The sequence below is a fragment of the Podarcis raffonei genome, chromosome 6 (genome assembly GCF_027172205.1).
Source record: "Podarcis raffonei isolate rPodRaf1 chromosome 6, rPodRaf1.pri, whole genome shotgun sequence".
Taxonomy (NCBI): domain Eukaryota; kingdom Metazoa; phylum Chordata; class Lepidosauria; order Squamata; family Lacertidae; genus Podarcis; species Podarcis raffonei.
This window is the reverse complement of record NC_070607.1, coordinates 78,244,652-78,259,586: the sequence shown is the minus strand read 5'-3', so window position 1 is coordinate 78,259,586 and position 14,935 is coordinate 78,244,652. Positions and strand designations below refer to the sequence as shown.

At 44.8% G+C, this 14,935-nt stretch overlaps 1 protein-coding gene across 2 annotated transcripts in view; it reads left to right on the top strand.

The window, feature by feature from the left end:
* The window catches only part of SLC13A3 (solute carrier family 13 member 3), a 46,664-nt gene extending 42,885 nt beyond the window's left edge, over nt 1-3,779 (top strand). For both annotated transcript variants that reach the window (XM_053394153.1, XM_053394152.1), the window contains exons 12-13: nt 398-535; nt 2,787-3,779. In XM_053394153.1, the coding sequence (XP_053250128.1) occupies nt 398-535; nt 2,787-2,969 (321 nt within the window). In that variant the 3' untranslated portion in view covers nt 2,970-3,779. The remainder of the gene's footprint in view (nt 1-397; nt 536-2,786) is intronic.
* Nucleotides 3,780-14,935: the final 11,156 nt, after the last annotated feature.

The following is a 14,935-nucleotide window of genomic DNA, read 5'->3' as shown; positions in this document are numbered from 1 at the left end:
GACACTAGTTCCCATCAGCCTCAGCTATCATCGCCAATAATCAGGGATGATGGGAGTTGTAGTCCAGCAACATTGAAAAAGATGCAGGCTCCTCATTCCTGGTCCAGCGATGTTCTACCAGGATCATCTAGAGCAGGTGTTGGGAAACCTTTGTCCTTCCAGATGAACTGCAACTACCATCCGCCCCAGCAATCATGACTAATGGGAAGGGTTGATGGGAGCTGTAGTTTAGCAACATCTGGAGGGACAAAGGTTTCCCATGCCAAATCTAGTGGAAGCTTTCAGAAGAAACTATGATCACACAAAAACTTCTTTGCAGTCTTTTCAAGAATCTCATGAGATGCTTACAGTTCAGCTAATAAATCATAATGCACGCACCCTTTTGTTTTTTTTTAAGGCCATTCGTCTGAAAGTGCATCCCCTCTACTTAATGATACCAGGAACCATAGGGTGCTCATTTGCTTTCATGCTTCCGGTCTCTACACCCCCAAATTCAATTGCCTTTGCTTCTGGGCACTTACTGGTTAAAGATATGGTAAGTAATTTTACATAGTAATCACGATCAATAGCTTAATTATCTAGAGCAGGAGAAGGCCATGGAGGTGAGGAAAGGGTGTTCAACTCTCCCCCCCCGCCAAACTTCCACAAAACAGCCCCTCTCAGGAGCAGCTATTTGTATTTCAGGGGAAGCTCCCATTGGTTCCAATGGAGGCATCACTTGAGATGCAAACAGCAGCTTCAGTCGGGTTCTGGTTTCCCTTTGGCTGCTATTTACATAATAAAAAGGCATGCACCTTACTTGCATTCACGCAAGTGATGGCATATCTAATGTGGCATGCCCTATCCAACTATTTGTGCCCAGGAGGATGGACGTCATCAAAACATCAAACTGTTTATTCCTGCTGCAGTCACAGTAAATTACTGTTGGGTCTTCCAGCAGTAAGTTAGCACCAAATTATGTCTGGTCAACTGTAGAAGCACACTGGATGAAGAACACATCCCTGCCACCACTTTCACAAGGTCTTCATTCCTTTCCAAAATGTGGGCAGAATATTACTAAAATTTAGGTTTGTTTGTTTGTTTCTGCAGGAATTGCTTAGCTGTGGGTGGGTGGCATTAGCAAGTTCAGCTGCCTGACAACATTTTGAAAGTGGAGCTGAGAGGAAGTGAGAAGGGGCAAATTCCGTCACTTAGTTCGCTATCCACGTCCTCTCAACTTTGTTTACAAAATGGCAGCCAGGCTACCAATCTCTCAGCTCAATCTACAGTGAGGGCAGTGCCTTGGATTTTAAAGCACAACAGACCAGGGGTTATGGTCCACCAGTTCTTCCCAAATTTGCCCCTGAACTTTGGGAGAATTTCTTCTCGCACCCTGAAAAAAAGAACAAAACAAAACCCTGAATGTTTCGCTGTGACGAACATTCAGTGCAGGCCTAAGTAGGAGCCTATTCAGCAGCAAAGTGCCAACACTCATATGTGTCTAAGACCAAGGGTACTTTCAAACTGGGGCTTAACATTGTAAATGGTTAGGTGAGATATTGCCAACAGGACCCTGTCAACAGGCTTGGTAAATAACTAAACAAATAACCCATAATGGATTTCACCTGGAAAGAGTAATTCCAGTTTTTTTCGGAGGTGGGGTGAGATTCAGGCTGGCATTTTGATGCCAATGACATCATTTGGACACTGCAATAAACTTACATCCATGAGGAGCACTGATGCCACAATAAACACCCGCCTGGAAGCACCCATAGCAGTTTTTCAGTACTACAGAAGAAATTGGGAATTAGGTGTGAACGAAATTTTCAATTTTTAAGGTTCAATAAGGTTTGCTCACGAATGTGAGGGCTGACAATGGAAAAGTTAATCCTCGTGTTTGTTGGCAAGCTTCTATATTTATTCTATTCAAAGAACATGATTCCAGCAGAGAACTAACAAGTAATTGCAGTCTCACCCCTGGCTCCTGTCACTCTTCATTTGTTTTCAAGTTTCCAGGGCTTGAGGGTATGAACTAACCAAAGCCTTGTTTAAAAAGAGATGGAAAACAGGAATTTACCAATTATTCCAAATGAAATTTTTCCAAGCAGATCACTACCAGATATTGCAGAAGAACTTACATCTTCTCACTTACTCTTACCTAAAATGTGTAGTACACTCATATGCTCATTGGTTACATTTCTGTCCTGTTATCAGACTTTGAAACAGCATGAAATTCCAGCACTAGAATTTTCTTGACTTCTCTGACTAGGTATGAATTATTTGTCCAAACATGCTTAGAACAATTTTACTGATGGTTTTTCATTCAGGAAGAGGCCTAGACAAAGGAAGGTTGGAAGAAATTGCAACATACTACCTTAGAAGAGATAGAATGCACATTTATAATTTAGTTAAACGGTCAAAGACAGGTAGGGGGGACACCCACCTGTCAAAATCTCCTTTGCAGCTTTACCAGCTTCCCTTTGAAGCAGGCTCTCTCTTTCTTTAAAAAGGAGTGATTTGTAAACCCCAATGCATTGTTCTCCATTATACAAAACCATTCACCCAGAAGGCAGGTTTAGCTCTAATGAATTTACAGGAGGGAAGAGGCTTGTTCGGAGAAACTTCTTGACAGTTCAACAATGGAACCGATTACTTAGAAGGCTTGTGATTCTCCCTCCCCAGAAGTCTTTGGACAGCCACTTTGGAAAGCGCTGTGTTTTCTGCATCACACAGTGGGTTGGGCTCTATGATGCCACAGATCATCATGATCTCTAAATCGTTTCACCCCTCATGGGTTTCTTCCACAGGCAAGGACGGGTCTGCTTATGAATCTGATGGGAGTTTTGTTTCTGAGTCTGGCTATCAACACTTGGGCCACGAGCATCTTTCAGCTGGGCAGCTTTCCTGACTGGGCCAACATCCATTCAGAAAACACGACCCTGCTGGTGGATGTGCAGAACGTCACTCTAAACTCAATGAGCAAATTATGAACAGAACAACCTTGTTGCGGGAGGAGCGCTCCCCCTTCAAATTTGGGCACTGAATTAGATCCACAGAAAGTACAAGAACGCACAGGTGATGGCGTCGTTGATGCCCCTCCTTATACAGGACTGCCATGTTCCTTTTATGTTTGTTTTTATAAATATTTGTGAGTACTCACTGGATAATTATTTTGTGCCTTGGAAGACTCTCTCCACTTTCATGCCAAAAACCTCCCATCAGGCAGTTCTTAGGTAGGTTTAGACCTTAGTGCTGCATTGAATTCCACCCTTTGAGTGTGAATCCTAGGACACTGTGTGTAAATAAACAGTGACTGTGAACTGCAAGCCCTCTGCAAGTAGCTGCAGTGGATTCTGTGAAAAACTGCCAAGTCAGGAACACTATTAATACACATATTATACCCAATCAGATCATATCCATTATTCAAACGTCATGTCTTGTTAGACCTTGTACAGCCATGATCCTAAAATCTGCCTATAGTGGTCTGTAGCCTGACTACTCACACAAAATGCCCCTATAGCCAATGGAATATTGGAAGATGCCTTATACTGAGTGAGAATGAGAGAGAGATACCTCAGTATAATCTGTCTGCTGCTGTATTGTCTCACAGGCAGCAGCTCCCTGGGGTCTTAGTCAAGGTCTTTCTCAGTCGTAGGTGGAGATGCTGGAGTTTGTACAGGGTACCATTTGCATGCAGTGATAAACCAAAAGAAAGAGATCCCTCAATAAGACATACAAAATATTCAGTTAATGGAATAAAGAATGAATGACAAGAAGAATAAATTAGTAATGAAATTCACATATAAATAACCAATGTAAAACCTGAATATAAGCAGAAGCAATAAACCACCCAGATATCAGTGATAAACAATCCCAAATGCATATGTTGTAGAATACTACATAATCCAAATACTATATAGCAGTAGAACTGCAGGTGAATGATGAAAATTCACTGGGATGAAGGCTGACGTTTTAACCATGGCTGTAGCAGATCCTTCCCCGGCACTGTGATCCAAGCTTATAAGCTTGCCTCATTTTAAAGTGGTACATATGTTTAGACCTATCTGTATTCATTCTACAGCTTACAAAAAATGAAGTAAGAACAGTGGGAATGACTACTCCAGAGAAGTATATTGGTGACAACACAGGTGCTAGCCAGTAGGTGCTCTCCATAAGTAGCTTTGCCTATGTTCAGAACTAAACCAAACCAAATATACAAACTTGGCTTTTCAGAGGTCATTCTGGGACAGAAAGACGTGTGTTCACACTGCCCATAGGAGGGCACTTCTATACTGACACCGCCGCTCTTAAATGTTACATCTGTCTTCATCCTGAGTGGGCTTAATCTTTCACTCTAAGGCAGCTCACCATCTTGCAGCCACAAACAAATGGGAAGGGTTGTGACCTACCTCACAGGGTTCTTGTGAGGATGAGTTATATAATGGTGGTAGAAGTCTGAAGGGTTGTAGAAGTGATAAATGCAAGTCACTCAGCTGCTGATGCTGACTTGAGAATTGTGGATAAGTGGTGTGAATGTGCACCCTTAGCTGTGTGAAATATGTCTCTCTGTATTGGTCTTAACTATGCAAACCTTAAAAGTCTAAACTGTGGAGACTGGCATGCCAACAAGAGATGTGCTAATTTAGTGGACATTTCCAGAGGATTATTATTGTTGGGATTTAAGGGGGGGAGGGGTTGATTCTTTGATTTCTTTTTATATAAAACTGATTATTTGGGTACTTTCAATGAAAGTGTTTGTAAATGGACAGTGATTCTAATCACCTCTGTAATGCAAATTCTACCTTTTGACGCTGTGTGTGTTTTTTGTAAGAAATGGACTTATCGTTAATGAAATATCACTGCTGAAAGCATGTTTTGAAAGATACGACACTGGAAGTTGCGTTGGGGCTGGGGCTGGGGCTGGGGAGGAGGCTTAAAAGCGAATTCTTGATGTGATGCAGAAGGAAAGATTCAGTGGCTTTGTAATTCTGCTGCCTTGCCTTATTCAGGATCTGTTCCTGGACCACAGCTGGTGAATACAGCCATTAGATCTACATCTCCCTCTCTCTCCTTCTCTTTAATCACAGTTGCTGCTGCTTTGAAAACCGCATTAAAATTGCATCATGGATACAAGTGTAACCAGAGGTCAAGCCAAGCGCACAAAAAATGCATCATCAACTAAGCATCATCAACTAAGATCACTCTTTGCTGCCCAAGCCTCACCATTATGAGAATTGAAAATGCAATGCATTCACCATCCTCTTTCTTGCACTTCTTAGTCTTAGGGAAAGTGTGGCACTTTTGTCTGTCCTGCTGCACAATGTCATAGGTACATGAGCATTACAGGAGACAGTACTCAAAAAGAAATGTATCCCAATGGAAAATTTAGGATGTAATCCTATGCAGACTAGGTAAAGGTAAAGGGACCCCTGACCGTTAAGTCCAGTCATGGACAACTCTGGGGTTGCGGTTCTCATCTCGCTTTACTGGACGGGGGAGCTGGCATTTGTCCGCAGACAGCTTCCGGATCATGTGACCAGCATGACTAAGCTGCTTCTGGTGAACCAGAGCAGCGCATGGAAATGCCGTTTACTTTCCCGCCGGAGCGGTACCTATTTATCTACTTGCACTTTGACGTTCTTTCAAACTGCTAGGTTGGCAGGAGCAGGGACCAAGCAATGGGAGCTCACCCCGTCGCGGGGATTCGAACCGCCGACCTTCTGATCGGCAAGCCCTAGGCTCAGACTACTTGAGCATAAATCATGCTGACCTTCTGAATAAACATGCATAGGGTTGAGTAGATAGTTGGCCAAGCCATTGAAACCATTGTATTAAAGTGTATAGTGGCATTGATAGCTTTTAGGGCAACTTTGCAAGTATCCATATCCATTTTGGGTTGCATGGCAGCAGGTCCATTGGGGGCCTCAGTCTATTTTTAGCCAGCCAGCCTATGTCCTTAGTTAGAACCAGATGAGGGAGCAGCACTGCCTGGCAGCTTTCTCCTACACCTTTGTCTCATTGTTTCCCTTTGTAGAATGCAGCAGGGAGAAGGAGGATGGGGACAAAATGAGAAAGAGTTGGGTCTGCCTCTTATTTGTTCTGGCTACACCTGTGGTTTGGGCTCCATGTCTTCCACCCCACTAGCCCCAATGTCTACCAGATGCCACTATTAGCTTTCTACCTTTGTGTGACCAGCCCTGCCGCTATGCCCTGGGCAGCAGAAATTGAAGCAGGCATAATTTTCCAGGAATAGGGTGTATGAATTACAATTCATATATAATCTACTTTTTGAATTACAATTAAAAGCACAGGGGCAAAACCAGAAAATCTACAAACTTTCTTTCTGTCTTGTCCCGTCTCCCCCAGGATTCTTGTATGTCTTTCAACAGTGGCCAGTGCCTGCTACTGCTACTTCATTTTAACTCTCACTTGGGAATATTCTCTTTCTTCCTTTTCTAATGGTTGTTTAGTCATTCCAAACCCTCAATTGCCCAAGTGCCTGGTAATAGTGCACAGCTGCAGAGGCAGATATATCCAGGAAGAGGGTATTGTAAGTAGTATGATTATAGCCCTCCTACATCTTATACTTTAGTTATTATCAAAATCCAATAATTGTCATGCAGACAACACAAAGTTATGATTCAACACACACACACCTCCTGTTTAGCAGATTTAATACATCCGCCCCAATCCTAGGTGATAATCTAAAGTGGTTATAGGGATAAGGCATTTGAGTTGTAATGGAAATGCCAGTTTGCCATTATCATTGTTTTGACCCCGGAGCGCACATTAAGAATTACGACTTGATTTTATGCTGGGGGTGACTAACCCCTAGTTTAGGGAGCTGATTTGTCCACCCACCCCAAATTTCCTGCCACCACCAAGACCTTGCCAATTTTTTTTGGGGGGGGGAAGCACCTTCTCCCCAGCCATCAGACTGATCATTTGATGAGTGAAAAAGGGGGGGGGGTATAACCTCTTATATCTGTCTGAATTAGCTGAAGAGGCAGACATCTTCATGTGTGCATGCAGAAGAAGAAGAAGAAGAAGAGTTTGGATTTGATATCCCGCTTTATCACTACCCAAAGGAGTCTCAAAGCGGCTAACATTCTCCTTTCCCTTCCTCCCCCACAACAAACACTCTGAGTTGAGTGGGGCTGAGAGACTTCAGAGAAGTGTAACTAGCCCAAGGTCACCCAGCAGCTGCATGTGGAGGAGTGGAGACGCGAACCCGGTTCACCAGATTACGAGTCCACTGCTCTTAACCACTACACCACACTGGCAGAAATGCAAAGTGGTCACAACCACAGCCGACATGCATCTCCAGGGGTTGGCCAAGAGGAGCTGCATCCCTTGGGCCAAGAAAGGTTAGCCCTCCCTGTTTTATAAAGTGCCCGTCAGTGTTCATTATGCAATTACCCAGATAATTCAGGGCCCTCTGCCACACCACCATGTGCCTATCTACACGTGACATAAGAAAAGCCACAACATACCCTGCCCCTGGCAGCCCTCTTAGCTCTTCTTGGGGTCTTCTCATCAGAGGAGAAACTCCGCGAGCCCCATGCCATTGTTCCAGATGGAGTCAATGCTCTGGCTGCTGTGCAAAGGATCAGGAGCTTCTGCCCTGACTGGGAACAGATTGAGCTTTAACATTATAGTAGCTGTGACTGACATCCATAATGGGAAGACGCAAAGCTTATTTGACAGGCTCCTCTGCTTTTTGTAAAGCCTCCCAGCTGGATCCTCTTTTGCAAAGGTTCTCAAAGCAAAGGATGCAGCGGCAAACAGAGCTAGATGATGAGGATGTCTGTGTATTGTCCAGATGAGCTTCTGTTGTCCCAGTTTGGCAGAGAATATTAAAGCAAGTAGTCACACCTGAGAAGCTTTTTAAGGAGGCTGCACTACCAGAACTTGGATGGTAGTGCCCTGTTAAGATGTTTGCGAATGCCCCTGGAATAGAGAGTGAAGTACGCCGAGATAGTGATTGTTAAAATGTACTATTTGTAGGCTCCTGTTCAGATGGAACCTTGAATGGTTGGAAGCCAGTCGAGCTGGCTGGATGCTGATGGCTCCTTCACACATTAATCTGTACACAGAATGAATGTCTAACAGCTGCGTTGGATTTGCACAATACAGTGGTACCTCGGGTTACAGATGTTTCAGGTTACAGACTCCACTAATCCAGAAATAGTACCTTGGGTTAAGAACTTTGCTTCAGGATGAGAACAGAAATCATGCGGCGGCAGCGCGGCAGCAGCAGAAGGCTCCATTAGCTACAGTGTTAAGAACAGGTTAAGAACAGTTTCAGGTTAAGAACAGACCTCCAGAACAAATTAAGTTCTTAACCCGAGGTACCACTGTAGTTCCTCATTTGGACTATGCCAGTTGCCTGTCCACCAGGTGGTTTAAGGGGGAAAAGTATAACCCGTTTAGGCTTGCCAGTCTTGAGGATGCTGAATTGGTGCATCTGATACATGATAAATTATTTCCCCAGAAGTTCCTTTGCAGGTCTTCTCTCTAAATTCTGTCCTTTTTAGCTTTGGCATATTCAGCCGGCAGCGCTGCAGTGGAATAACAACATCTGGCCACAGGGAGTCAGAGTTGCTTCACACAGATGGAAATTAAACTCTTGGCAACAAATGTTTCATTCACATGCATTAGCCTTTCCAGAAAATCAGGATTTTGTGTTAAATCACCAAGGGCTTGTGCAAAGAATGGAAGAAGCATTTTAAAAGATCCATGCTTTCCCCCTCTGCCTTTTTGTGAAGGGCCCCATGGGGGTTCCTGATTAACATCTACAATTCCCCCCCCCCAATAGTCTTCTGTGCAAACTTTTCCATTAGTCATCAGCCAGAGAGGGTGAATAAATGAGTTCATTGGAAGAAAGGGCACAGGTACTGAATAAATCTACTCCAAGTCACATTTATCATACACAACTAATACCTTTCAGGGAAATTGTCTAGGTAAACGTTAATCTCAATAAAGGATAAAACCTGGATCCAATGGTAGCGTATGGGGGGGGGCGGGAATGTTCCACAATCAGCAGTGATTGACTATATCACAAGCTTGACTTGTGGTGTACTTAGCTGACAGGTTACAACCAGGGATCGATGAATCTCCATTTAACACCCCCCCCCCCATTTTTTGACTCTGAAGTTAGTCTGCCACATTTTCACATCATTTCAGTTTTTTCTTTTTAAAAAGTCTGCATAAAAAAATGCCTTTTCATATTTCTTGTTCCTCATTTGCATTTTTTTGTATGCAGTTTGAATATATGCCACTTTGTACACTATTTTCACACACACACACACACACACACACACACACTTCTTGACTGGAGAACCGCATCACAATTTGGAGAAGTGTGAATTTCAAAGCATAGCTGTGCTTTGGTTCACAAAGTGCAAATTAGGATTGTTGGAACTTCCGAATATGACTAATTCACCCTGAACCAAAATGCTTTAAAACCCAGTGGTCTTGATCCAGAGATGCTTGAGTACCTACTGCTGTTTTCCCAAGAGTTGCTCCTCTCCCCCAAGAGAGGCTGCCTGAGGACAGCTGCACCCTTTATGCGTCAAACTCAGTGGTGTGTTTGACACAAAAAGCACATAAAGTGAAGATGACACATAAAGGCCAGAGAACCCTGGCAGCAGTACCCATGGGCAGGATGGCAAGTACGGAGCTTTTTCGGTGGAATCTTGGAAGACAGCTGCTTTATATCAAGCTAAGCCAAGACGATTAATGCATCTAGCTCAGTATTGCCCACACTGAAGGACAGCAGCTCTGCTGGGTTATTTTCCAGCCCTACTTAGAGATGTCTAGGTCGGCCATATGTCCTCCTGCAAGGGACACTTTACTGTTTGAAGGGTTCTTAGTCCACATTCAGTGTAAAGAGCCATCCAAAGGGAGAGCAGGGATCCATCAAGAGTTTCGATCCACAAGCTTAACATGAGTCAACAGGGAGATTGTTAGGGGCTGGGCAGAGGAGGAATGGTGGAGACGGCTTCCCCAGTCTGACCCTTCCAGAGAAGAGGAAGGCAGTTCAGAATTACAACAGGGATTTGAGGGAGGTCACAGCTCAGAGGCAGATGAAGGGGAAAGTTGGGAAATAATGGGAGAGGGGGAAGAGGAAGAGGAAGCCCCGGGGATGCCGACAGCTGATGGACACTGTGTCTTTCGAAAGCATTCCAGACCCCTCTTCCTCCCAGAACCCAGCAAGCCTTGAAAGTAGGAGAGCAAAGAGCTCAAAGGCAGAGGGTGCTTGTCAGTAGGGATGATGCATGAGGGAGTGGGAGAAATGGGGGGGGGAGATTCACTCAGGACACTGTCATTATCAAAGAGGCTGTGTTCCAAAGACTCTATGAATATTGAATAAAAAGTGGATGGTAAGAAACATTCCAGTGTGGTGTAGTGGTTAAGAGCAGTAGACTCGTAATCTGGTGAACCGGGTTCACGTCTCCGCTCCTCCACATGCAGCTGCTGGATGACTTTGGGCTAGTCACACTTCATTGAAGTCTCTCAGCCTCACTCACCTCACAGAGTGTTTGTTGTGGGAGAGGAAGGGAAAGGAGATTGTTAGCCGCTTTGAGACTCCTTAGGGTAGTGATAAAGCAGGATATCAAATCCAAACTCCTCTTCTTCTTCCTTGTCTTCGTACTTTCCTCAGCAACTGGCCATGGGAGTTGCTGGCATCCACCTGACAGTGATGCAGCAGCAAAAAAAAGATCATGCTATTCTAGGCTGCATCAGCAGAAGTATAGGGTCCCAATCAAGGGAAGCCATAGTACCACTCTATTCTGCCTTGGTCAGACCACACCTGGAATACTGTGTCCAGTTCTGGGCACCACAATTTAAGAAGGATATTGACAAGCTGGAACGTGTGCAGAGGAGGGCAACCCAGATGATCAAGGGTCTGGAAACAAGCCTTGTGAGGAATGGTTGAAGGAGCTGGGTATGGTTAGCCTGGAAAAGAGACGGAGAGGAGATATGATAGCCACCTTCAAATATATCAAAATGCATATTTCTATCAGCAATGTAGGGTGGGCGGTGAAAGAAGTGGGGTCTTGGGATTGGGGTGAGCTGTGTGGGGATGGGGAGGGAGGAATTTTGGGTGAGCTGTGAGTGCATGGAGATTGGCAACAGGTAGGGGGTTAGCAAGTAGAAGGAGTGTTGAAGGAGCTGTAAGGGGTTGGGTAAGATGTAAATAGTGGGGGTTGGTTGATAAGGGAGATGGGTCAAGCAGCTGCAGCCCCCATTTATATATTATAGTTACGAATTTGCATACATTTTAATCAGCACATGCACATTTTAAGCAAACCCATGCCTTCTTTTTTTGGTGATGCTTCTTCTTCTTCTCCACCTCTACCACATCCTCCTCCTCCATCACTACCTTTTCTTCCTCTATTGCATAAGCGGTCACCCTAGAGATGTCAGGAAATGAATTTGGCACTATCTGCATGCTAGGCACGTGCTCTCCCACTGGGCGGAAGCCCTTTCCTCACCTTTATAGAGGAGGGATCAAGTAGAACAAAATAAGTATCTGTCTCACATACATACACCAGCCTTTAAAAATCCATCTAGCCTCATGGTTTGTGCAACATCCTGTAGCAATATGGTCCCTAGCTTAAAGATGCATTGTTTTGAACCAGCTGTTTCAGTGAATGATCCATGCAGGCTGGTTTTATACACCTTGGATTGGTGGATATTTAACCCTTTTTCACTCTGTTGAAGTTATTCATATTCTATCGGGAACCCACCAGGAATTGCTTATATGCTTTTTTAGAAAGAGAAATCATATCGATTCATTTTGCTCTTTTGAAACCGTCCATGATGCATCCTTTTGTCTGTGGGGCTGTTTAGCAGCCTGGTTTTGTGAGACTTCCATCCCCTCATGGCAGAGCTGCTGGGTTTCAAGTCTAACCTGTAGTCAAATCCTTGGACCTGCAAACCTTATCCAAAGGTGTTGGGCGCTGGCTGCTCTTGCCCAGTAATGATGATCTAGAAATATTCTGAATGTGTTCAGAATTACTTTCTTCATTGCTATCGCTGTTTCAGGAGCTGACATTTAAAACACTTCCTGGGGCTCAGCCGTGTCAAGTTCTGCCTCTGACAATTCCCTGTGAGTTGCTTTTTTTAAAAAAAATAAAAAATGCCTGGGATGCTTGCTGGTGGTGTGGAAGCAAGCACGAAGGAAGTTTTATGTCCAAAGAAATTGCAAAGGAAATTGCTCTGAACAAAAATGTCACAGCAGGACAGAGTATCTGAGCAAAGAGAACAGTAATTCATTAACAAAAAAACATATTGAATAAAGTTGAGCAGCATTCTAATTCAAAACCACAAGCCTGGGACACACATTTGACAGGGGAAATGGTTCCACACAGGGGCGAAGGAAGGCGTCAGGACACCTGGGGCAGGCGTCACAATGTAGGGCGCATGTGCGGCGTTGCTACGTATGACACGTGTGCTATAGGTAGCGACACCGCACATGGCTGTATAGCGGTTTGCCGCCGGCGCCACTCCAGCGCCGTACGGACAGTGCCAGGATCCCTCCGTCACCACTGCAGCCACGAACATGGCTGTAGCAGCGCCGGAGAGATCCGGGCACCATCCGTACGGTGCTGGCAGCAAACTGCTATAAAGCGCATGTGTGGCGTTGCTACGTACAGCGCATGCATGCGACGCCGCACATGCGCTCTACTTAGCGGATTGCTGCCGGCGCAAGGATCCTCTGCTCTGCTGCTTGCGCTGCTACGAGCCCCCGCGGGGTGAATTCTTGTCACCCCCGCAGGCATGGAACCCGGGGCGTACCGCCCCCCGCCCCCCATTGCGCCCCCACTGGTTCCACAGAGGTGAAATCTTGATAATTTCTAGTACTCCTGCTAAATTGTACTAATGGAATAGCCTTCATTGTGACAAGAGCAATATCCATTCACAATAGCCTTCTACTGTATGGATTGAATCAGAGATGGAATACCTATGCCTCCCCCTCCCTCCCTTTCAATCCGCTGTCAACTGCACCTTCCATACAAACCCCCACACCATGAAACCCCTCCCTGTTGACTTACCTGATAGCAGCTGTGGGAAGTTCTCAGCGGAGGTGTTGGCGCAAAACTTCCCTCCCTGTCATCTGGAACACTGTGGCAATCACCCGGGAGTCTGGGAAATAAAATTTTCCCAGGTCACCTTAATTCTCATGACATCAGTCCCCTTGGGCACAGAGATGGAGGAGAGCTTTGATACAGTTGACATTTAAAGGCAGATCTACCTAATTCACACTTGGACGAAATACACAGCCATCCTGAGTATTCGCACACCTTTGAATTTTCAGTGCAGTTCTCCAGCCAATAAATGTCCATAAAAGTACATATACTAGGTTAGAGTGTGAATAAAAATGCATATATTGCTGAAAATAACATGCAGAAATGCATCATATTAGCACAGGAGGATTTAGGGGAGAGCGTCTGGTTCATCCACACTGGGCATCGAGCAAAGAGGGAGCCACAAAAATGATGTGGAACAGAAGGAGAGAGGTGGGGGGGGCATCAAATTTTAGTGTTGCACAGGGCACTTCTGAAATGTGAAAGCCACAAATCAGCCACTGCTATTAGGGAAGCTGCTTTGCAAAATTCACACAAAATTGCTAACGAATTTTTGTGAGCACTTAATTTCCCCCCCACAATGTGGGAATAGGCAGAACCAAACTTCTGATTGGAGAAATGAGAAATAGAGAGATTTGCCCATCCGCAGTGGTGTGTGCGTGAAACCACTGCTGTACAGCCATTCCACCTCCTCTGCCATGCACCTGAAAGGATGCTAAATCATGAGAAAGGGCCCTTTCTAAGATGCATGATGGGGCAAGAATGGTCCATGATCAGGACAGGATCTCTGCTGCCTTCTCATGGCAGTAAAACCTTTTTTTAATAATAAAAAGAGGGGTGTTTACAAAGCAAAGAGAAGCCTCTGCAATTGCCTTACAATTGCCTGCCCTTGAAAGTGCCTGTAAATTCTAAAAAAATTATTTAGCTCTCCCCTCTTTGGGTCCCCCTTTCTATTCTCCCCATCTCAAGTCTGCAAATATGTCAAAAGAACTAGTTAACAATCCATTCCTCTTCCCTGGGAATTGCATGAGAGCTCAGCACTCTTAACAAACTACACTTCCCCATTTCATACTTGTCTTTGTCTAAATCCCCACAAGAAGTACCCAATAAAACAATTTCTATGGCAACTGCAGGTAGCATGATTCTGGTGAAAGAAACTGGGGTGTTATTTGGGGGGGGGGTTGGAGCAGTTGTGGGGTGCAAGGAGATTGCCGTTCCTTTGGGGAGGGCTGACTATACTTTGCACCTACCTCTGCAGCATTTTTCTTCCAAGTTGCTTGGCCTGTACATTGGCAAATGCATAGCTACTTCAAATGTATTAATTCCAAATGAATGGAAAATTGAAACAAATGGGGCCTGTCATGTTCATTTGTCACTAGTAAAGAAACACATGCCAGAGTTACAAAGGAGTTTCAAATGTCACCTTTGTGACTCAGTCAGTGGCCTTGGTTTCCTCCTAGAGCAGAGACAGTTTATGTGGGATGTAAGGAGTGGAAGAAAGAGAACGTGGAAAGTGAAATTAACCCTGTAAAGATAACCAGGCGGTTCTTTGTGATGACTCGAGAGCAGAGCTGCACCACTAGCTTGCCTGGAACACCTGGCTACACAGGTGTCCTGATAAAGACCATCTGCAAGTAGATGCTCATGCATTGTCACCCATCAAGTGTCCACAGCAATACATAGGTGTACAGTGGCAGGGGCATGCAGGCTCCCTTGCTACAGACGTGACATGGGGTGCAATGGAGGAGGTGGGATGAACATGCTTTTTCCTCTTGCACAATTCTCGCAGAGAGTTTGTGAATGACTAAAGAGGGCTTGAGTGTTTTCCTCTGCTGCTCTGTGGGTGGCGCTGTGGTCTA